Source organism: Scyliorhinus torazame, chromosome 2 (genome assembly GCF_047496885.1).
Source record: "Scyliorhinus torazame isolate Kashiwa2021f chromosome 2, sScyTor2.1, whole genome shotgun sequence".
NCBI lineage: Eukaryota > Metazoa > Chordata > Chondrichthyes > Carcharhiniformes > Scyliorhinidae > Scyliorhinus > Scyliorhinus torazame.
Window position 1 is genome coordinate 136008723 of NC_092708.1, and position 23040 is coordinate 136031762.

General features: G+C 46.6%; 1 protein-coding gene across 2 annotated transcripts in view; it reads left to right on the plus strand.

The window, feature by feature from the left end:
* Positions 1-23040, plus strand: part of itga4 (integrin alpha 4) — a 315916-nt gene that overhangs the window by 33569 nt on the left and 259307 nt on the right. For both annotated transcript variants that reach the window (XM_072477536.1, XM_072477545.1), the window contains exons 3-6: positions 12169-12275; positions 12370-12496; positions 14303-14370; positions 14454-14583. In XM_072477536.1, the coding sequence (XP_072333637.1) occupies positions 12169-12275; positions 12370-12496; positions 14303-14370; positions 14454-14583 (432 nt within the window). The remainder of the gene's footprint in view (positions 1-12168; positions 12276-12369; positions 12497-14302; positions 14371-14453; positions 14584-23040) is intronic.

Consider the following 23040-nt stretch of genomic DNA (forward strand, 5'->3'; position numbering starts at 1 on the left):
ATGAAACACCTGACCTACCCACCCCTTCCTCAATCTTACCTGGTCTACCACCTTCAGGTGTGTCTCCTGGAGCATGACCACATCCGCCTTCAGCCCCTTCAGGTACGCGAACACTCGGGCCCGCTTGTCCGGCCTGTTCAGTCCCCTTACATTCCAGGTTATCAGCCGGATCAGGGGGCTACCCGCCCCCCTCCCCCGCCGACTAGCCATAACCCCTCCTTGGCCGGCCACGCACCCGCACCCCATGCCCGGCCCGTTCCCCACGGCGGAAGTCCCTCGTCCCAACCCCCTCTACTCGCTCCAGCTCCCCCTTGACCATAGCAGCAGCAACCTGGTCCCCCCCCCCCCCCCCCCACCAGCTAGGACCCCTCCTAGCTGCTTTACTCCCCCCATTGCACTCCCGCAAGTCAGCTGACTCCTGCTGACCCCGGCTACTCCCGCCTCTCCTTCGACTCCTCCCATTGTGGGACCTACCCTCCTCCTCCATTACCCATCCACAGGCTCTCCGCCTCCCCCTTCCATCCCAAGCGCGGGAAACAACCCTCGCTTCTCTGCCCCGGCCCCGCCCCCTCCAGCCTTCAGCACGGGAAAAAGCCCGTGCTTTCCACCTGCCTGGCCCCGCCACCTCTGACGCCGCTCCTTTTACAGGCCCAGTCCCCTACCCCCAACTCGGGCCTCGCCCTCCCCCGCGGGGCCCCACCCCCCCTACCGGCCATCCACCCCTACTCCTTTTACTTACACCCCTCCAAGTGCCCACCTGACAGACCCAACCAAAACAGTGCCCAACCCACCCTAATCGCCCTCACCGAACCAAAAAGAAATAAGAGCAAAGAACCCCCCCTCAAAATGTAACACCCCAACAGCAATCCCCGACCACCCATCCCGACCCTCAGTTTGTGTCCAACTTCTCGGCCTGGACTAAAGGCCCACGCCTCCTCCGGAGACTCAAAATAATGGTGCCGGTCCTTGTAGGTGACCCGTTTTTAGCGGGAGCTGCCGAATGTGCGACGTAGCTCCGCATAGCCGCTACCGGAAGTCTTGAATTTTTAATTTAAGCCTGCTTGCTATTAAAGATTATTATGTAGGAATTTCAGATATATATTGTATTATATGTATTTGGTACCGTCAGGGTTAGTATGTGATTTCTGCAGTCATGCTTCTAAAAATCTTGGTTTGAAAGGCAGCAGGCTTTTTGGAGATGCAATTAAAGCATCGTACAAGTTGGGCCAATGGAATTTTGTTGATGTAATGAGGGTTCCCTGGGGAGTAGATAACTAGAGACATTCAGTGGAATTCTCAGTTCCTGAGACTAAGTGTTGCCGCCAGGGCAGGATTCATGGCCTTCCACAACTGCAAAACCGGTGCCACACCTGGACTGATTCAGCAACCGTTGATGGGCTCGTACCGGTGCCACGTGGGGCACAATCGATTCCAATGAGAAAAGGTGCTGGATTCATGATTGACACTAAGGAGGCTGACAAGCTGTAGCCACATATACTCACTTCACTCCCCACACACACCCTCCTCCCAGCCAACAAGATGGCACTGGTTGTGCTGGAGCGCGCCCATCCTGCTGATGGATCGGCTGGGGACAGAGGGCACCTAGGGGGAGTTACCTGGGGGGACACCAATATGACCTGCGGCCCTAAATTTATAGTCGGCAGTCAGTGGCATGTGCAGCTGCATGGCTGCCTGGCAGGCCGCAGCAATGGTGTTCAGTGCCCGTCCACTTCAAACCCCCGCAACCGGCACAACAATGGTGATGTTGGACACTCTCCGTAACCTCTCCCTCAGCAGCCATGGCGCCTGATTCACGATTTTTCAAAAGCACAATTGAACCGCACCATCAGGAATTTGCTCCAGTGGAGGCGGAGAATCGTGGAGGTCCCGGAGAATAGCAGGTCCGGCCTGCTGATGATATGTCAACGGCGTTTACTCGCCGTGTGTTCTGGAACGCATCAACGCCGCTGTCGAGGCACCGAAAAAATGCACTTTGGCGTGAAACTGCCGCCGGCCACGATTTTAGTGTCAAAGCCGATTCTCCGTCCAATCGTGTTTTGCGATTCTGCCTTTGGCCAACGGAGAATCATGCCCATTGTGTTTAGATCGGTCTGTAAGCATACTAGCAATTTCTCTGAAAGCAGTTCACTAAAAACATTTTTTGCTTGTGAACAGAACAGCAGTTTCTGAAAAGGCTGCAGATTAACCAGGAGTTTGACAGGCAAGAATCTGCAAGCTGTTTCCTGGAGGATCTCTTCTCTCAGAGTTACTTATAGAATCCCTACAGTGCAGAAGGAGGCCATTCGGCCAATCGGGGTAGCACTGACCCTTCGAACGAGCACTCTACCCATATCTACTCATGCAACCACCACTCCCCATAAACCCCATAACTTAACCTGCACATCCTTGGACACGAAGGGGCAATTTAGTATGGTCAATCCACCTACCTATACAACTTTAGACTGTGGGAGGAAAGGGGAGCAGACATGGGAGAATGTACAAACTCCACACAGACAGTGACCCCAGGCTGGTGCTGTGAGGCAGCAGTGCTAACCACTGTGCCTCCGTGCCGCCCAAGAGATCTCTTTACACAAGTATTCCTGTGTTGGCAATCTGTATTTAAAAGAGGATTTTGACCTGAGATGAGTTTTGCTTGAGTGGAGATAAAAGATTGCAGTTAGGATTTAGTGTTTCGTTGTTGTTGTTAAGCATATATTTAACTGGTAATTATAAGCTATTTTCTTTATGATGTTAAAGTTATTTTAATCCTGTATTAGTAATAAAGTTTGTTTTAATATACCATATCCCTATTTGTGCATGGCATCCCTCCTGGAGTAAAATATCCTTTCCTCAGTGTTACAAATGAAACAAAATATTGGGGATTCTGTCCGGTAGCATAACAACTGTTAATGTCTGGTCCGGGATTGTAATAGTTGGTTACTGTGTGACTGGTCTGAAGAAGTTATTGTAGTCATATATAGGTTATCTGGCCCTCAGAACCATTCACAGTACAGAGTAGGAGCTGTCTCCATACTTGTTGGCACATGCAGCTCTGTCCAACACTCAACTGACCCTGGGAGTGGGTCATGTGTTCTCTTGCATCTATGTGTACTCACCCCACATTAACCTTAATGTGCCACACCAATACTACATCTTCCTAAGTCCAAACTTGGAGTTAGACTAATTTACTTCATGTCTTGCAGTGGGTTATTACTCTCATATGTTTACATTACGACTACCCTATCTCCCTCCTTCAATTCTTTGAATTTAAAGGTTCAGGTAACCCTCTGTGTCTCATTCGCACTCCTGCCCGAGGAGTGATAGACTCTGTGGTTGCTGGTTCTTTCAGTTCATCTGGAGGTTAAGCTGCTTTCTGGGTATCTTTTCATCCTGCCATTCCTTTATGTTGAACAGTATGGCGGCATGATAGCACAGTGATTAGCATTGTTGCTTCACAGCGTCAGGGGTCCCAGGTTCGATTCCCGGCTTGGGTCAATGTCTGTGCGGAGTCTGCACGTTCTTCCCGTGATGAGTCTGCGTGGGTTTCCTCCAGGTGCTCCAGCTTCCTCCCACAAGTCCCGAAAGATGTGCTTGTTAGATGAATTGGACATTCTGTATTCTCCCTCTGTATTCTCCCTCTGTGTACCCGAACAGGTGCCGCAATGTGACGACTAGGCACTTTTCACAGTAACTTCATTGCAGTGTTAATGTAAGCCTACTTGTGACAATAAAGGCTATTATTATTTTTATTTACTTTGTCCGTTCAACTGTGGTTGCTACTCTAACTTGCGGGGTGGGTGAACATTGTACCCGTCTTCTTGTCATTTATTTCACTGTTTCTGCCCATTCTTGTTGTCTTGCTGTCCTCTGTGGCTGCGGAAGAGCATTCTCTTGGTGAGAATGAGGTTTAGTGTCACGTTCACCTATGCATTTTGTTGACGGCTCTGGATGTTCCAGCATCTCTTGCATTTTTAAAATTCTATAGGATGTGGGCTTTGCTGGCTGGGCTAGCATTTGTTCATCACATTACATGAAGGTCACATGTAGGGCAGACCAGGTAAGGATGGCAGAGTTCCCTCTGTAAAGCACATCTGTGAATTTCAGATTTTTATTGAATTCAAATTTCACGGTGGTGAGATTTGTACCTGGTTCCCCAGATCTTGCCCCGGGTCTCTAGATTCCTAGTCCACTGACACCTGCTCTGCAACTACTGTCACATTGTGATGTCTTCGTTTGCATTATCTGGGGAACTCTTAGTTAAATCTGAGAACTTGATTGATTGATTTGACTTATTGTCACACTTACCGAAGTACAGTGAAAAGTATTTTTCTGCAACCAAGGAAATGTACACAGTAGACAAAAAAGAATAGTTGATAGTTGCAGTGGGTGTGAAAAAGTACACAGTACATTGACAAATAAGTAATTGGTTACGTAACAAGAGCCAAACAAAGCAAATATGACATGAGCAAGAGCAGCGTAGGGCGTCGTGAATCGTGTCTTACAGGGAACAGATCAGACTGAGGGCAGCACGGTAGCACAGTGGTTAGCACAGTTGCTACACAGCTCCAGGGTCCCAGGTTTGATTCCCGGCTTGGGTCACTGTCTGTGCGGGGTCTGCACATTCTCCCCGTGTCTGCATGGGTTTCCTCCGGGTGCTCCGGTTTCCTCCCACAGTCCAAAGATGTGCAGGTTAGGTGGATTGGTCATGCTAAATTTCCCTTGGCTTAGGTGGGGTTACTGGTTTACGGGGATAGGGTGGAGGTGTTGGCTTAAGTGGGGTGCTCTTTCCAAGAGCTGGTGCAGACTCGATGAGCTGAATGGCCTCCTTCTGCACTGTAAATTCTATGATCTAGGAGGGAGAGTCGTTGAGGAGTATCGAAGCTGTTCCTCTGTCTGGATGTGCGGGTCTCCAGACTTCTGTATCTTCTGCCTGATGGAAGGGTCTGGAAGAGAGCAAAACCTGGTCCCAGGGCGAGCGAATCAGTGGGAAGGTGTCAAGAGGTGGCGTTAATCTCGTGGGTCAACATTCAAACACCTCAACAACAAGGATACTGTTCATCAACGCCTTCAATGCCACTATCCTGGCAAAACTAATAACCAAATTCTGCAATCTTGGACTTGACCCCTCCCTGTGCAGCTGGACTCTTGTCATTCTGAATTATCCCTGACTGTACTGTGCCCGAACAGACGCCGGAGTGTGTCGACTAGGGGATTTTCACAGTAACTTCATTGCAACTTATGACACTAATAATAAAGAGATTTCTACCCTGTCGAACCCTGGAAGAATTTTCTACATTTGAATGAGATCATCTATCATTCTTATAAATTCGAGGGAATGAAGGCTCAGTCTATTTAATCATTCCTCAGAGGACAATTCCTCCATCCCAGGTATTAAATTAGTGAACCTTTGTTACACTCCCTGTATATCTTTTAATTGGTAAGGAGAGAAAATCTACATGCAATACACCCAAGTGTGATCTCACCAAGGCTTTATTTAACTGCAGTTAGCCATCTTTCCTCCTATTTTCAAATCCTCTTGTAATAAAGATTAGCCTACCATTTGGCTTCTTAATTGCTCGCTCTACTTACATGTTAAATTTTTAATGACTCCTGAATAAGGGCACCCAAGTTCAGATCAGCTTCAATACTTGCAAATGCTGCTTTGAAACGTGACCTGCTTTTTGTGTGATTTGTGAACCACGCTTCACAGTAATCATTGATACTTTTGTGTTGGTCAAAACAGGCTCCTGACTTTAATGGTGTAGCTCTGAATTTCCTCTCTGCTTTCTGACTTGAAATGATATTCGTCTATATTGTTGCTTGCCTGAACACATTATGGTCTACATGCCTGCATGCAATGCCTTTCAGTTTGCCAAGAGCAGTGAAGTAGTCTGCATTTACGATTCAGGAATATTGTTCGTGTGCGTAGGAACTGAGTATGTAATTGTAAACTTGTGGAGATCTGCTACTGTGTGGAAACTGATGAATGTATCACATTCTCCCAGAGATGACATGGAACACAGCATTTGTCTTGGTATTTTTGAGGTTGGACTTTCAAAGACCTGAGAACATTCAGTGGCTTGTATCTATTGCAGGGGAATTGTTTTTGAGTTCCCTGGTTTGCCGAAAATGGAGCAGCCCTGAAGTTAGTTAATTGTTTTGTCTCCCATGGCACTGACAGATGCTCCTGTATCTGATAGCATCTACTTTCAAGCAGCCAGTAGTCAGGGTCACTGGTGGCTGGTTGCGATGTCCAAAAGAGAACTCAAAGTATTCTCAGAATCATCCTCCTCCACATTGGCTACATTCTCTCGCCCTATTGTTGCGGTGTACGTACATGGCATCTTTCTGCTGGTATTTGCCATAACCGTAAATTTGGCTGACGAGTGACAAATGGGAGCAAATTGGTTGAGTTTTCCACAGGCTCGTTGCCAACAGAATGACATTGTATCTGGTGTGAGTGAGCACAATTCAGTGGAAACATTTGGACAGGCCATATGTGAGACTGCTGTTGCAGCTCTTTCAGTGGTTTCCTGGCACGCGCTCGATGAAGGATGTTCACAGAAGTTGATCTTGGAGTCTGCTTGTCATTGATGGCAGTATCTCTGAACTCTGAAAGGGAGAGCAATCTTGTTTCTAACAATTCTGACCACTTTCTGGCTTCCTTGAGTGCTCCAGTGTAGTTGTCTGGAGAGATGGTCTCTGATTGTGTTTTGATTTCCTGTCTAACATATTTAACATCAGCAAAGTCACATTTGATTGCGAGTTGTTTCAATCATGTGCAATAGTGATCAGTTGTTTCATTTGTCTATTGCTTTGGGAGACAGTTGTTTCGTATATCGCATCCTTCTTGGCTGTGACGTTGATTGTTGGTGCATCTTTATTTGAGTCGCATTTGTATTCATTTCACTCAGGCATAAGTGTCTCAAAAATCTTTTCCAATTTTTCACCTCCATACTGGAGAAGCAAGACTTTTTTTTCATTTGTCACCTGTGATTGCAAAGCCTGCAACCTAACCTTCTAAACGTGGGAATGCAATTTCAGAGTGCACATCAAAATGCAGTTGATTGGGCATACACAACACCATCTCCATCACTGATGCAATGTTAATTAAGGATCTGAGATCTAATTCCTTTCAAAGAGAAAATCTCTGTAATGATCCAAGATGATTGTTTCCTTTAATTTGAACATTTTTGCGAGTTCAGTATGTATGTATGCCATGCACATTTCCCTAGCACAGTGGCTAGCACTGTTGCTTCACAACTCCAGGGTACCAGGTTCGATTCCCGGCTTGGGCCACTGTCTGTGCGGATTATGCATGTTCTCCCCTTGTCTGTGGGTTTCCTCCGGGTGCCCCGGTTTCCTCCCACAAGTCCCGAAAGATGTGCTGTTAGGTAATTTGGATATCCTGATTTCTCCCTCTGTGTACTCGAACTGGCGCCGGAATGTGTTGACGAGGGACTTTTCACAGTAACTTCATTGCAGTGTTAATGTTAACCTACTTGTGGCAATAAAGATTATTTTGTTATATTATATAATGGTAATCCTGAACGGACTCCCTCTTGTGTTTAACACCGGAAAGCAATGTTTCATATCTGATGCATAGCTGACCGAGCTAAAGTCAGTGGGAATCAGTGGGGGAACCTCCAATACTTGGAGTCAGACCAAACAAAATATGGTTGTGGTTGTTGGACACCAATTATCACAGCCTCAGGATATCATTGCAGGAGTTCCTCAGGTCAGTGTTCTAGGTTCACCCAACTTCAATTGCTTCATCAATGATCTTCCATCATAAGGTCAGTAGTGGGGATGTTAGCTGCCGATTGCACAATTTTCAGCACCATTTGCGACTCCGCAGATACTGAAGCAGTCCCGTGCCCATATGCAGCAGAGCCTCGACAAACGTTTAGGCTTGGGTTACTAAGTCAGAAACAACATTGTGCCAAACAAGTGCAGACATTGACCATCTCTATGTGGAAAGAATGTAACTACCTTCCCTTCATGTTCAGTGACACTACCATCACTGAATCCCCCCTCCCCCCAACTATCAAAATCTTGAGGGTTACCATTCACCAGAAACTGAACTGGACCAGCCATGTAAATACTGTGGCTCCACGAACAAGTCAGAAGCTTGGAATGCAGCGGCAAGTAACTCACCTCTTGACTCCGCAAAGCCTGTCTACCATCTACAAGGCATAAGTCAGGAGTGTGATGGAATACTCTCTACTGGTCTGGACATATACAGCTCCAACAACACTCAAGAAGCTCAATGCCATCGGGACAAATCAGAGTCTCATTTCCCTTCATGTTATTGGATGTGCTGATGGATGAAGTTGCGATGGAATGGTTTCTTGTTGCTTGCTTGGAACCCAACACCACCTTAAATATTCACTCCTTCCACCACCAATGCGCAGTAGCAGCAATATGTACCGTATTCACTTCAGCAACTCACCAAGGCTCCTTCTACAGCTCCTTACAAAGCAGCGACCTCTACCATCTAGAAGGACAAAGGGCAGCAGATGCATGAAAACCTGAAAGTTCCCCTCCAAGCCACATACCATCCTGACTTGGAATTATATTGCCTTCATTTGTCACTGGATCGAGATCCTGGAACTCCAGGACTAGCCAGAGATGCCCACATCCCATGAATGAATCAAAAAACCCAAATTCAATAATGGTGTAATCTGAGGTCATAACAGTCGTGCCCCTTACAGTTGGAGCTGGATATGACCGAGTACAAATTTGCTGATGTATATTTTTGAGCACAGACCTGACAATGGGATACCCAAGTGACTCAGTTGTATTCAACCGCTACGAAAACTCAAAAAAGGAATGAAACCAGACGGACCACCCGGCATCGAACCAGGCACTGGAAATGATAATGGCAACCCCAGCCCTGCTGACCCTGCAAAGTCCTCCTTACTAACATCTGGGGGCTTGTGCCAAAGTTGGGAGGCTGTCTCACAGACTAGTTAAGCAACAGCCTGACATAGTCACACTCACAGAATCATACCTTACAGAAAATGTCCCAGACACCACCGGCATGACAGACCCAGCACAGTGGTATATAGTCGGGACATAGAACATACAATGCAGAAGGAGGCCATTCGGCCCATCGAGTCTGCATCGACCCACTTAAGCCCACACTTCCACCCTATCCCCGTAACCCAATAACCCCTCCTAACCTTTTTTGGTCACTAAGGGCAATTTATCATGACCAATCCACCTAACCTGCAATTCTTTGGACTGTGGGAAGAAACCGGAGCACCCAGAGGAAACCCACACAGACATAGGGAGAACGTGCAGACTCCGCACAGACAGTGACCCAGTGGGGAATGGAACCTGGGACCCTGGCGCTGTGAAGCCACAGTGCTAATAAAGGGTTAGGGACCGATTTGCCCTGGGAGTCCTCAACATCGACTCTGAACCCCATGAGTTCTCGTAGCTTCAGGTTAAACTTGGGCAAGGAAACCTCCTGATGATTGCCACGTACCAGCCACCATCGCCTGATGAACCAGTACTCCTCCATGTTGAACACCACGTGGAGGAAGCACTGAGGGTGGCAAGGGTGGAGAATATGCCCTGAGTGGGAGACTACATTGTCCATCACCAAGAGTAGCTCGGTAGTACCACCACAGACCAAGTTGGCTGGGTCCTAAAGGACATGGTTGCTAGACTGGGACAGCAGCAGGTGGTGAGGGAACCAACAAGAGGGGAAAACATACTTGACCTCATCCTCACCAATCTGCCTGCTGCAGATGCATCTGTCCATGACAGTATCGGTAGAAGTGACCAACGCACAGGCCTTGTGGAGACAAAGTCCCATCTTCACATTGAGGATACCCTCCATCGTGTTGTGTGGCACTACCACCATGCTAAATGGGATAGACTTGGAACAGATCTAGTAACTCAAGACTGGGCATTCATGAGGTACTGTGGGCCATCAGCAGCAGCAGAATTTTAGTCAATCACAATCTGGAACTTCATGGCCTAGCATATCCCCCACTCTCCCATTACCACCAAGCCAGGGGATCACCCTGGTTCAATGAAGAGTGCAGGAGAGCATGCCAGGAGCAACATCAGACATACTAAAAAATGAGGTGTCGACCTGGTGAAGCTACAACACAGGACTACTTGTGTGCCAAACAGCATAAGCAGCAAGTAATAGACAGAGCTAATTGATTCCACAATGAACACATCAGATCTAAGCTCTGTAGTCCTGCCACATCCAGCTGTGAATCGTGGTGGACAATTGAACAACTCACTGGAGGAGGAAGCTCTACAAATATCCCCATCGTCGAGCATTTGACTGAGTATGGCATCAAGGAGCCCTAGCTATACTGGAGTCAATGGGAATCAGGGGGAAAACTCTCTGCTGGTTGGAGTCATACCTGGCACAAAGGAAGATGGATGTGATTGGAGTTCTATCATCTCAACTCCAGGACATCACTGCAGGAGTTCCTCAGGGTAATGTCCTAGGCCCAACCATCTTCAGCTGCTTCATCAATGACCTCCCTTCCATCATCAAGGTCAGAAGTGGGGATGTCTGCAGATGTTCAGCACCATTCACAACTTCTCAGATAATGAAGCAGTCCATGTCCAAATGCAGCAAGGCCTGGACAATGTCCAGGCTCAGCCTGGCAAGTGGCAAGTTACATTCGCCCACACGAGTGCCAGGCAATGACCATCTCTGACAAGAGAGGATCTAACTACCACCCCTTGACATTCAATGGCATTGCCATCGCTGAATCCCCTAAATCAACATTCTGGGGATTACCATTGATCAGAAACTGAACTGGACTAGCCACATTGATACTGTGGCTACCAGGGCAGGACGAAGGCTAGGAATCCTACGGCAAATAACTCCCCTCCTGACCCCAAAGCCTGTCCATCATCTACAAGGCACAAGTCTGGAGTTTAATGGAATACTCTCCACTTTCCTGGGTGAGTGCAGCACCAACAACGCTCAAGAAACTCGACACAATCCAGGACAAAACAGCCCGCTTGATTGCTGCCCCTTCCACAAACATTCAAACCCTCCACCAACGATGAACAGTGGCACCCATGTGTACCATCGACGAGATGCACTGCAGTAACTCACCAAGGTTCTCTGTGACGTTTAAGGGGCATTTTGACAAATACATGAACAGGGTGGGAATAGAGGGATACAGACCCCAGAAGTGTAGAAGATTTTAGTTTAGACGGGCAGCATGGTCGGCACAGGCTCCGAGGGCCGAAGGACCTGTTCCTGTGCTGTACTTTTCTTTATTCTTTGTTCCTTCGACAACACCTTCCAAACCCACAACACTACCATTTAGAACTACAAGAGCAGCAGATACATGGGAATCCCACCATCTGGAGGTTCCCCTCCAAGTCATTCACCATCCTGACTTGGATATATATTGTTGCTCCTTCACTGTCGCTGGGGCAACATCCTAGAACACTCTCCCTAATAGCGTAGTGGCTGTACCTACACAATACACCTCGACTGCAGTGGTTCAAGAAGGTAACTCACCACCACCACCTTCTGAAGGGCAACTAGGGATGGGCAATACATGGTGGCCTTACCAGCGACACACACATCCTGTAAACAAATAAAAAAAATGTTTTTAAAATTGGCCACCAGAAATTGGGGCGCAAAATCTCATTGTACAAAATGGCAAGCTGCCAATGCGTGCTTCACCTCCAGATGCAGAATTTGAAATCGTAAGTTTCTTCTTCCCTGCCTATCTGAGGTGAGCTCCAAATAGGGGATCCTTTCATCACAATATTAAAATTAAGCTGACCCAGGAAAATGCTGTAACTTCAGAGCATAATTATGGTAATTCAGGTGACACATCTGCCATTTGGGAAAAGTTTTGAACAAAAAGACTTCAAACTGCAACTCTGCAATTTACTCCTTTTCAGTAGATTAATTTCAAATGTTGCCTGTCCTCTCATTGAATCAGTCATGAATCAGTCATGAATCTAACATGAGTCTCAATGAATATAAGAACACATGTTCATGTGGAAAGTATTTCACTAAAATAGCAGTGATTCTGTAACTAAGACACAAAGAGAAATCAGCATAGTTTTGACTTCCTTGGTACTGTAGCTTTTGTGAACTGTTTATGTTGGTGCAATAATACATGCAAATAGAGAAATAAATAATTCACAATTTTTCTCTAGGTATTTCTGCGGGGACAAAATGTGGACCAGATTGTGTGGAAGAGAAAGATAATCAATGGCTTGGTGTTAGTTTGTCAAGACAACCAAAGAAAGATGGCTACATTTTGGTATCTGCACATTCTTCAAAACGCATATTTATTGAATGTGAAATTAATTATCAGAAAATATTCATATAAAAATGTGATTTTTTTTTTTTTAAAGGCCTGTGCCCATCGGTGGAAAAATATATACTATTTAGAGCTTTACAAACGACCTCTTGGCTCGTGTTTTAAAATTCCAGCTGATTTGCAACCTTCTCATGATTCACGTTTGCTACCATGTTTTAGAGGTAAGAAAATTATTTGAAAAATTATTTGCAACAGATCATTTGGAATCAAACCTTTCCCTGACAGGTCAATGTCGTCTTCTCCCATTTGGTAAACAACCATTACAGGAATGCCATTAGTGATTTTATTTATGCAATTACTTCAGTGGAAATCACGCCATTTATCTAATGTGGATTTGGCTAAAGTAAGTGGAAAGGTACTGATTTAGTACTGCTAGGTATATCATGTTTGGAAGGGATGTCAAAAATAAATTGCGGGAAGGATAGCATTGCTAGCAAGAAATAGTCAGAAAGTGTCCCGAATATTTATCCTGGCTTAAGTTGCCTTGGTTTGACAAACGAGATCTATTGCAAGGCTTGTGACTGTGAAGGTTATATAACTTATACGCAACTGGATCTTTGCGAGTCATCACCGCTGGCTGCCACACCAATCTGTTTTAAGCCCACTGATTCACACAATAAGTGACAGAATCTGCATGTACTTCTACCACTCTCTCCATGGAAGGTATCTTATCAGCTTGAGTATTAACAAGAGACAGGCTTCCCAAAAGTGTAGAACCTTATTGGTGGGACATGTGTGATTCCTACAATAACCACTTGTCAACCCTGTGCTGCAGATGGATTGCTATTGGTTCTGTGTGGCAGGATTTTTAATTCATGTTTCACCCCTGTTGTAAAAACCTTTCTGGCTCACTAAAGTCCTTTTAGAGAAGGAAATCTGCCACCCTTACCTGCTCTGGGCTACATGTGACTCCAGACTCTCAGAAACATGGTTGACTCTTACCTTCCCTCTGAAATGGCCTAGCAAGCCACTCAGTATAAGGGCAGTTAGGAAGGGCAACAAATGTTGTCCTTGACATCGGCGTCCACATCCCATGAAAGAATAATGGCCATTGTTTAATTAAGTACCTAGAGCACACAAAAAAGAGATTAACCTTGTTATTTCTGTTTAATTTATTGATCATTGTTTTATTGTTAAGAGTGTAAAGAGAGACTTGTTCCTCAGTTTGTTTAATTTAGTTTAATTAGTTCAACCCAAAATAATATAAAGAGAGATTGCTGGGACAGGGAGGTAGTAGGCAGACATATATAATGCTGCCTTCATAAATGAACCCATTATCAGGAAAGGTATTTCTACTTTACCAACTGGCTTGAAAATCCCTTACCAGAATGGCACACTGTTGCTCGACATATGCAGCTGAATGTTTAGTGTGTAAGTTAGATGGGCCGTCACCAAAAGACAAGGGTGGTTTTGGCCTTCATTGTCTATAGCCTTTCCTCCCATAATTTGAAGAGTCACCTCCTTGGGCTGATTCATTTTTAAAAGATGGACAAAAGTTGAGTATTGGCAGCTCATAATGTTGGGCAGATTTTACTTAATGAATGAATGATTTGGCACTATTCTTGGTGAAGTTGAAAAGGTGAATAGTGCTATTGATATGCTTGTTGAGAGTAATGCTCTTTTCTATTCCTAAATTTTCTCGTGTCATACTTGTTATGTTGTGTTTTATTTGATATGGGTACTTTTGAGAATTTAATGTAGCATGAATTATTGGGAATAACCCTGTGATCTGGAACTCTGAAAGCAGTCAGCTAGGAAATTGCAGGCTTGCAATTTCAAGAAAAGAAAACTCTATTTCCCACGGTGGGCTGCTTAATCACACAGTAGAATATTGCCTACTTGGGCAACATTTAGGAAGTTTACTTCTTTAAAAAAACATATTTCAGCATAGTACTTGATTGCAAAAGGAACAGATATACAAAACAAGCCATTTTGTGATAACAGTTGAACTCCTTTTCTTTCATTAGCATATAAACGGTCACCTGATCATTCTAAAGGATTATGTCAGGCTGGAATTGCCAGCTTTCTGACCGAGGTGAGTAGTGATTGTTTCACATATAACAATTATTTTTGCTCAATGAATTTGTGCATTACATTAACCCCACATTTTGATTATAGGATTTAATCGTAATGGGAGCTCCTGGATCTCAGTACTGGACTGGAACTGTCGCTGTCATGAATGTAAAGACTAATTCTTTGCTATTTTACACAGATGATGAAAATACAGTTAAATATGGAAGCTACCTAGGTACATGACTCCTGATCATTGATATAATACTTATTAGTGTCACAAGTAGGCAATAAAGTTACTGTGAAAATCCTCCAGTTGCCATATTCCGGCGCCTGTTCGGGAACACTGAGGGAGAATCCAGCATGTCCCATTCACCTAACAAGCACGTCATTTGGGACTTGTTGGAGGAAACTGAGCACCCGGAGGAAACCTACGCAAACACGGGGAGAACGTGCAGAATCTGCACAGACCGTGACGGGAATCAAATCTGGGTCCCTGCCGCTGTGGATCAACGGTGCTAACCACTGTGCTACCGTGCCACCCATACCTATTTTAATTAGAATGTTAAAACGCGCAGCCGTAACTACACAAGACAATTTTGTTCCCCTTTTTATTCAACAATGTATGTTTCGAGTATGATTTGTAGAATGTGTGTCGATTTGTAAAGGAACAGTAGGGTAAACTTTGCAAGATGCTTGCTGTTAGTTGGGTGTCGCACATGTGGATATGTAGGAACACCTATAGACTTTGATCTACAACCATAGTTTTCTGTTGGTTGCTTGCAAGGCCCCTTCAAGGTGCACAATTCTATGAAAATTAAGGTTATCGCACTGTTGCTCTTTCCTCTGATGGCTACTGAGCCCCCCCCGGCCCCCCAGTTGTCCAGTTCCTTGCTCCCTATTTTCCCTTCATCTGTTTATGTCTTCCACCTTTCTCCTTGCTCAGTTTCTTCTTCTCCTTCAGTTCTCTCACCCCACTGAAACTTTAGTGATCCACGTACACTGCAGCTATAACAAAATATAATCTGTCAGAACTCTTAAGAAAATAACACCAGATCCTTTTCATATGAACCATGATTTCCCCAAGTATGTCCCCCCCCACCATAAACAAATGCATAAGTCATTGGATGTGGCAGGATAAGTTAACAAGACAATTATTACAGCGTATGGTGGGTTCCTCGACTTTGTAAATGGAGGCATAAGGTAGGATTTTCCCACAGGCTTTGGAACCCCAGTGTCAGGGCTAAATGGCTGTCCTAAGCCCAACCATGTCTGGAAGTCCACAGAACAGGGGAGCTATTTTCCTGGAAGTCACCTCCTAATTGGCTACCTTTGTGCACACCGCCCTATCAGGGATGGCGATTGGGCTACCGCTGCTGGAGGCCCAATCGTAGAGCTTTTCTGGAACCTCGCCAGCTCCACCTAGAGAGATGGGTGCTGCTAAGGTGGGTAGGAGAGCACGAGGATGCGTCAAATTGAGGTCCTCTTGGAGTCATTAAAACAAGTAATTATTTAAAAGGGAGGGCCCCTTTGAGAGGAAACAAGCTCCTTTGCTTGGTTTGCTGGTGCTGTGGAGACATTCTATGTTCTCTGCGGTCCCCTCTTAGGGAATTTGGCACTAATGGCTTCCTGGACTCCTGCAGGGAGGCCACTTCATTAAGTTGACAGCCTCTGTAAGTGGCAAACGACCACTGTGCAGATGCCAGCGAGGAAAGAAAATTGCATGTAATTCAGGCCGTATGTTTGTAAACTGGCTGTCCATTGTGTGGGAAGCCAATCCTCATTCCTGCCTGTTGCTAGAAACTTCCCTGGCAGTGGGGATGTGCCAGGGTGTTGCCTTGATGTGACACTTCCCCTGCTTTACTGGTCTTGCTTGCCTCCAAGCCTGTCACCACGGGATGGAGAGAATTCTGCCCATTGGGTATGAAATCAAGAGAGTCATGTTTAATCTGGTAATGTTGGGTGAGCTTAATGTTCTGGGAACAATAGGGAGTTGATTACAATAAGAGAAATGGAGATATATTTTGGGGACAGGATTCCTTGAGTTTCAGTAGTGTTGAGCGGCACAGTGGTTAGCACTGCTGCCTCACAGCGCCATGGACCCGGGTTCAATTCCTGCCTTGGATGATTGTGTGGAGTTTGCACTTTCTCCCCATGTCTGCATGGGTTTCTTCCGGGTGCTCCAGTTTCTTCCCACAGTCCAATGATGTGCAGGTTAGGTGGATTGGCCATGCTAAATTGCCCCTTCTTCCATAAACTCTCCAAACTCTACCTCCCATTTGGCCTTAATCCCCTCCATGGACACCCTATCATCCTCCAAAATCTTTCCATAGATCGCCGACACAACCCCCTCTTCAACTCCCCTGCCGACAGTACCTCTTCCAACAACAAGGGGGCCGGCACTATCGTGAAGTTCGGAAACTCCTTCCTTGCAAAGTCTCAGACTTGCAGGTACCTGAACCCTTCCTCCTGCAGCAACCTGTATTTCTCCCCCAACTCCTCCAGCCTCTCAAATCGTCCCCCCAGGAACAGATCATGCACGACCCTAATCCCCTCTCCTCCCACCTCCGAAACCTCACATCCAGCCTCTCTGGCTCAAACCTATGATTTCCCCTGACTGACCCGGCCCCCAGCTTAAAGTGCTGTTTAAACTGCCTCCAGATCTTTTATTCGGGCTCCCCGAATACATCCCCAGGGCCATCGGGAGTGACGCCATTGCCAGCGCCTTCCACCCCGACCCCTTGCACGAGCCCTCTTCCATTCCATCTTAAGTGACCGGGACTCCTCCTCCCCCACACCCGCTCCATGTTCGCCGCCCAGTAATAGTATAACAAATTTGAGAAGCCCAACCTCCCACCTGCCACTCTCGCTGCTGGACCACTTTCCTAATCCTGGCTACCTCCCCCCCCCCCCCCCCCTCCCCCAAATAAACAAGGTGACCACCTTGTCCACATTCTTGAAAAAAGACTTGAGTAGAAAGACCGGTAGGCACTGAAATAGATACCCGGCCCACCAATGACGGGAGGTTGTCCCACCTTGCCAAGTCGGCCTTCACCCTCCCCACCAAACTAGTAAAATTATACACACGGAGCCACGCCCCCAATCACGTGTCACATGCCACCTGCACCCCCAAATATCTGAAGTAGGTTGCTGCCCTACAAAATGGCAGCCCCCACTCCTGGCTGGGACACAATAAAATACTCGCTCTTCTCGAAGTTCAATTTATAACCCGAGAACGACCCGAATCTTTGGAGCATCCCATTGCGTTCCCCACCGATGTACTCAGCTCTGAGATATACAGCAGTATATCGTCCGCGTACCCTATGTTCCATTCCCCCCTCTCACTATCCCCTTCCACAACTCCAAACTCCTTAGAGCGATAGCCAATGGCTCTATCGCTAATGAAAGCAGCAGGGGGACATCGGACACCCCTGCCTAGTACCCTGGTGTAGAGCAAAGTACCCCAAACTCATGTTGTTCATGTGAACCCTCGCTATCGGTTCCCTGTAGAGCAGCCGTACTCACTCCGTGAACCTCAGTCCGATCCCAAATCTTTCCCCAAGACCGCTGTGGTGATCTTTGTGAGGGGTTTCCAAGATGGAAGGTGTATGTGATCACAAAGCTCTTTTGTTCCAATTCAAACTTAGTTTACCGGACATCTTGGAGTTATCTGTTTTTTTGCACAGCATCCATGTTGGTCTCGGTTTTTCTTTTATCTTCGCAGATTTTGAGATATGTAGCAATGCGCTGATTTATTTTCTTTCTTCTTTCTTACTGCTTGCTTTTCTGGAATACATGACCTGGTACCATGTGGTTATGTACCTTAAAATTTAAAACTGTCCACTCCTGGTAGCATGTGGTGATCTTTGTTAGGGGTTTCCAGAATGGAAGGCGTAGTGATCACAAAGATACACACAGCTCTTTTGAAGAATTAAACTAATTTTATTAATATTTAAGTTTGAGTGTTCTAAATAGAAAACGTATATGTAAGAATTAAACTACACTCACTAACATGATCTGTATATACTAACTGATACTATTATATCTTAACTAGCTCTGCAATACACTATGAATCTTGTCTTTTTCAGCTCCAATCTAATCTCCTGAAAGCCCAAGAGCCAGTGCAATGTATGGTACTGTCCCTTAGCTCCCTCTAGTGGCTAGGCTTAACATAGCATTAGCTCTTCACATTTGTATAATGTCTCATCCCCCTTTCTTTGAGAGAAAATGTTCCATTTTTTTCATACAAGATTGAATGGCTATACTTTTCTTTGTTTAAAATATCATACAGCATATCAACAATGATGGAACTAATGTCAGATTTACAGATTTAATCTATTTGGAGGTTTCCTACGTACAATGTCACAACCGCCATCAATTCCCCCCACTCTACCCAGTCAAATGCCTTCTCCGCATCTAGCACCACCTCCATCACCTTCCCACCGTTCGGTGTCATAATCACATTTAACAACCTTCTAAAATTCGAGAACAGCTGCCTCCCCTTCACGAACCCTGTCTGGTCCTCTCCTATCACCTTCGGGAGACACCCCTCCAACCTTGCCACAAGACCATAAGACAGAGGAGCAAAATTAGGCCACTCGGCCTATCAGGTCTGCTCTGCCATTCAATCATGGCTAATATTTTTCTCATTCCCGTTCTCCTGCCTTCTCCCCATAACCCCTGATTCCCTTATTAATCAGCACCTTCAGCCGCCAGCACCATTGCCAATATCTTGGCATCCACATTTAAAAGTGATAGGGGCCTATACAACTCACTCCATTGAGTCCTTGTCATTTTTTAACAGCTGGGAAATTGAAGCCTGTCCCAATGCTGGCAGCAATTCCCCCCTACCTATCGCCTCCTTCAACATTCCCACCATCAGAAGTCCTTAAACATCTTATAATACTCCTCTGGGAACTCATCTGGCCCTGCCCCCTTCCCTGACCGCATCCTCCTGATTACCTCCTTGTCACATCATGTTCACCCTCCAGCCCTGCCCTGTCTTCCTCCCCCAACCTCGGGTACTCCAACCCGTCCAGAAACTCCCTCATCTCTCACTCCTCTCCCGGCAGCTCCGACCTATACAACTTCTCATAAAACCCCTCAAAAATTTTATTAATCTGCTCCAGAGCCACCACCAATTTCCCTGTCCTATCCCGTAGTTGGACTATTTCCCTCGCCTCTGCCTCCCTCCGGAGCTAGCCAGCCAACATACCTTCTCCCCGTATTCATAAACTGTTCCACTCGCCCATCTCCAATGGGCACTACCTTCCCTGTAGACAACTGGTCAAACTTTGCCTGAAGCTCCTTCCTTTTTCCCAAAAGGGTCGGGTCCGCATCCCCCGCATCATACCTCCTGTCCAATTCCAACATCTCTTCTATCAACTTTTGGCACTCCTCCCTCTCCACCTTAGCCTTAAATGATATCACCTCTCCCCTTACTACTGCCTTCAGGGCCTTCCACACCACCACCTGCGAAACTTCCCCTGTAAAATTGAATCCCACATACTCCTCATCACCTTCCCAATCTTATCATAAAAACTTTGGTCCCCCAACAACCCCACATCCATTCTCCACCCTGGCATCTGTGCCGCCCCCTTTTCCAAGACCACATCCACCCATAGCGGTGTATGATCCGAGATCGCTATCGCAGAGTACTCCGATCCTTTGACTCCAGCCAGTAATGCCATCCCTACTACAAAAATGTCTTTCCTCGAAGACACTTTATGCACCATGGAGAAAAGCGAATGCTCCCGCTCCCTCGGATGCAGAAACCTCCACGGGTCCACTCCTCCCATCTTTCTCATGAGCCTCGAACAGGAGCCACCCAACGTGCAACACCACCGGAAGTCTTCGGGAGTACTTAGCGGAAATTGTGAGTTGGCGATGAAGAGGAAAGGACAGTGGGAATTTTGGGCAAACTAATGTGCATATGGAAGTATTGGTATTCCTTGCACTGGGTGGTCAGGGACAGAGCAGGGTGCCCCCCTAGCCCTCCCCTGGAATGTAAGACCGAGAGAAAAAAGAACTTGAGCTACCAGAAGTAAACTACAACACAACAAAGGATAAGGGTGATGCACAATCAATTACTATTAAAACGAGGTAGTAACATAACTGAAGGCTTTAATAGACTAGAACTGTTCCCCAGCAGCTTCGGTACAGAATGAGGGCTGCTGGGACGGCACCGGTTCTTATACCCCGCCTGTCAGGGTGGAGCTACATAGAAAACAGCCAATTGTAAACTCCTAGGTTTAACCAGTGGTCTTCAGCCTCTCGGGTACTGCAATACCTGATAATATCACAAAGGGTTCGATATTTTTCTGGTACACGCCAACTACTTATCGATGAGGAAGAGAACAAGCTACTTATTCAACCAAGGAAGCAGCCCACCCCCAAAGGGGGCAACAGGATGCCAACCATAAAACAGGACTCGGCTCAACCCTGCGCCCCAGTGCACCGAAGAAGCGATAGCCAGCCTCTTAGGACGTCCCTAATAGGCACCTTCAAGAAGGGACATCCCAAGCTCCAGGGGGCAACAGGATACCTGTCCTAGCGCCGGACCTGGCTTAGCCCAGCCCCTCCCGACACACGGGAATCAATGCCCCCCCCCCACGCAACTGAACCTGCACCTTTTCAACCACATCCAGGGCAGTGTTCCACCCCCATTTCTACTGAAAAGAAAAAAAGGATGATTGCACCAGCCCCAGCCAGGGCAATCCCATCACTGAAGAGGAGAAAAATTGTCAAGGCACCCAAAAGCTGTGCACTTTGGAGGGGGTGGGGGTCGGAGGACCGGAAGGGGTGGGGGGGGGGGGGTGGCTTGTGCTATTCCCTGCTCCCTGGTACAACTAGGGGAACCTCCCCTGAACCACCAGACTGGACCAGGATTGGTAACAGCACTCTGCTCGCTTGCATGAAGAGAGCAAGAAAAAGAATGCAAAATCCTAAGGGACGATCGCCCGGACTGATCTAAGATTGTCAACTAGCACTCAGCACTGTCCGCCATCATGGGGAGGATACTGAGAACAATCTCTTTAATAGACCAGCCAAGGATTATCCAAACCCAGCTCAGCATGTGCCACCACTCATGTTCTCCCATTCTAATAGCTCAAAAAGTACCCAGAGGGAAAACTCCAAACTCAACGAAGAGTTCAAAGGAATCCGGTCTGCCCTGGCCACCGAAGGAGAAAGGCATGGATTCTTAAATTCAAAAAAGCAAAATAAAAACCTTTATATGGTTATCTCTAACTGGGGGGCTATCCTCAATCTCACTAAGGACACAACCAGCCCTATCACCTAACTCCACCATCACCCTGCCCTGGCTCCACTCTTATTCATTACAAATGAGATAAGGGGTGTCAAAAAGGCACTCCCCTTCTATGACTACAAGGATTATAACACACAATGACAAAAAGAGGTAAAGCTGTGCACAGACATCATTTCACATAATTGACTCAACATGATTTTTGCTATATCAGGATACAGATGACTCTCCCTCATGCTCGCATCTCGCACGCCTTTGCAGGAGAAAAATCCGCAATAAGTAATCAACAATAAGTAAAATCCAGGAATATAGAAGAATTACAGGATGATGACACCATCCATGTCGCTTGAGAAGGCCGACATCAAGACGGGATCAATGAGCACCTCAGGATCCCTCAAGGATTCCAACGAACAAAGCACCTTCACTGCTACCATGGTGTCGCACTGGCGCCCAAGCAACCCACAGCCCTAGGCCCTGGCTGGGGTGCGGGGGACTCGATCCACACGGCCACCTCCAACCCCTCGAGACAAGCATCGAGGATAGGATAATATAAGGCCAGTGCACGGGGGGGCCCAACTGACCCCAGGCCTCAAACACTGAATACACTGTGCTCCGTCGAACCTGATATGTCCAGCCCGCCAATCAAGATTACTAAAGCATAACAGCCAATCTTCAAACTCAATCCGGAACTCGCCTCCCATCTGTTGCCGGGCTCACAGACACATATTGTCCAGCCCCTACCTGCCGAACCCATCAGGATAAATGACTTGCCATGCAGCAGGCTGTCAAGGTCACAAAGGCAGACCCTTACAAGGCAAAATGCAAGGACTCTCATCTGTCTCCACCATTCTCCCAAGGATATGGCGCAAATTTTTAAAGTGAGCTCTAAGACATCACAGAGTTGAGATCTTCATCCAGAACAACATTCTCAATGGCGTCCATCATCCTGAGGCTAAGGCTGAGGCTAAAGCCCGATCACCAGCAACATCGCCACTGCAAGACAGGCCTCATCCCAGCCCACTCCGACCGCCATGGTCAAACAAGGATTTTCTCCAATTTATCTCTGGTCCTCTTCGCAAAACACCAATCAGGATTGAGACATTTATAATTTTAACATTTTAAACAACAGAGAGATCCAACACACGCAAAAACCCCACAATAACATACCCAACTCGTCCCCAGCCCTAAACCCTAACTACCCATACATTAGATTCCCTGCCCTTATTCATCACTTTCATGCCTCCCCTTGCCCCCCTCATTTCACCCTCCCACCCTGCTAATGGTCAGTTTTCCTTGAAGAAGTCAATGAACGGCTGCCACCTCTGAGCGAATCCCTGTAACAAATCCCTTAAGGCAATCTTAATTTTCTCTAGCCTAAGAAAACCTGCCATGTCACTGACCCAAACCCCCGACTTTGGAGGCTCTAAGTCC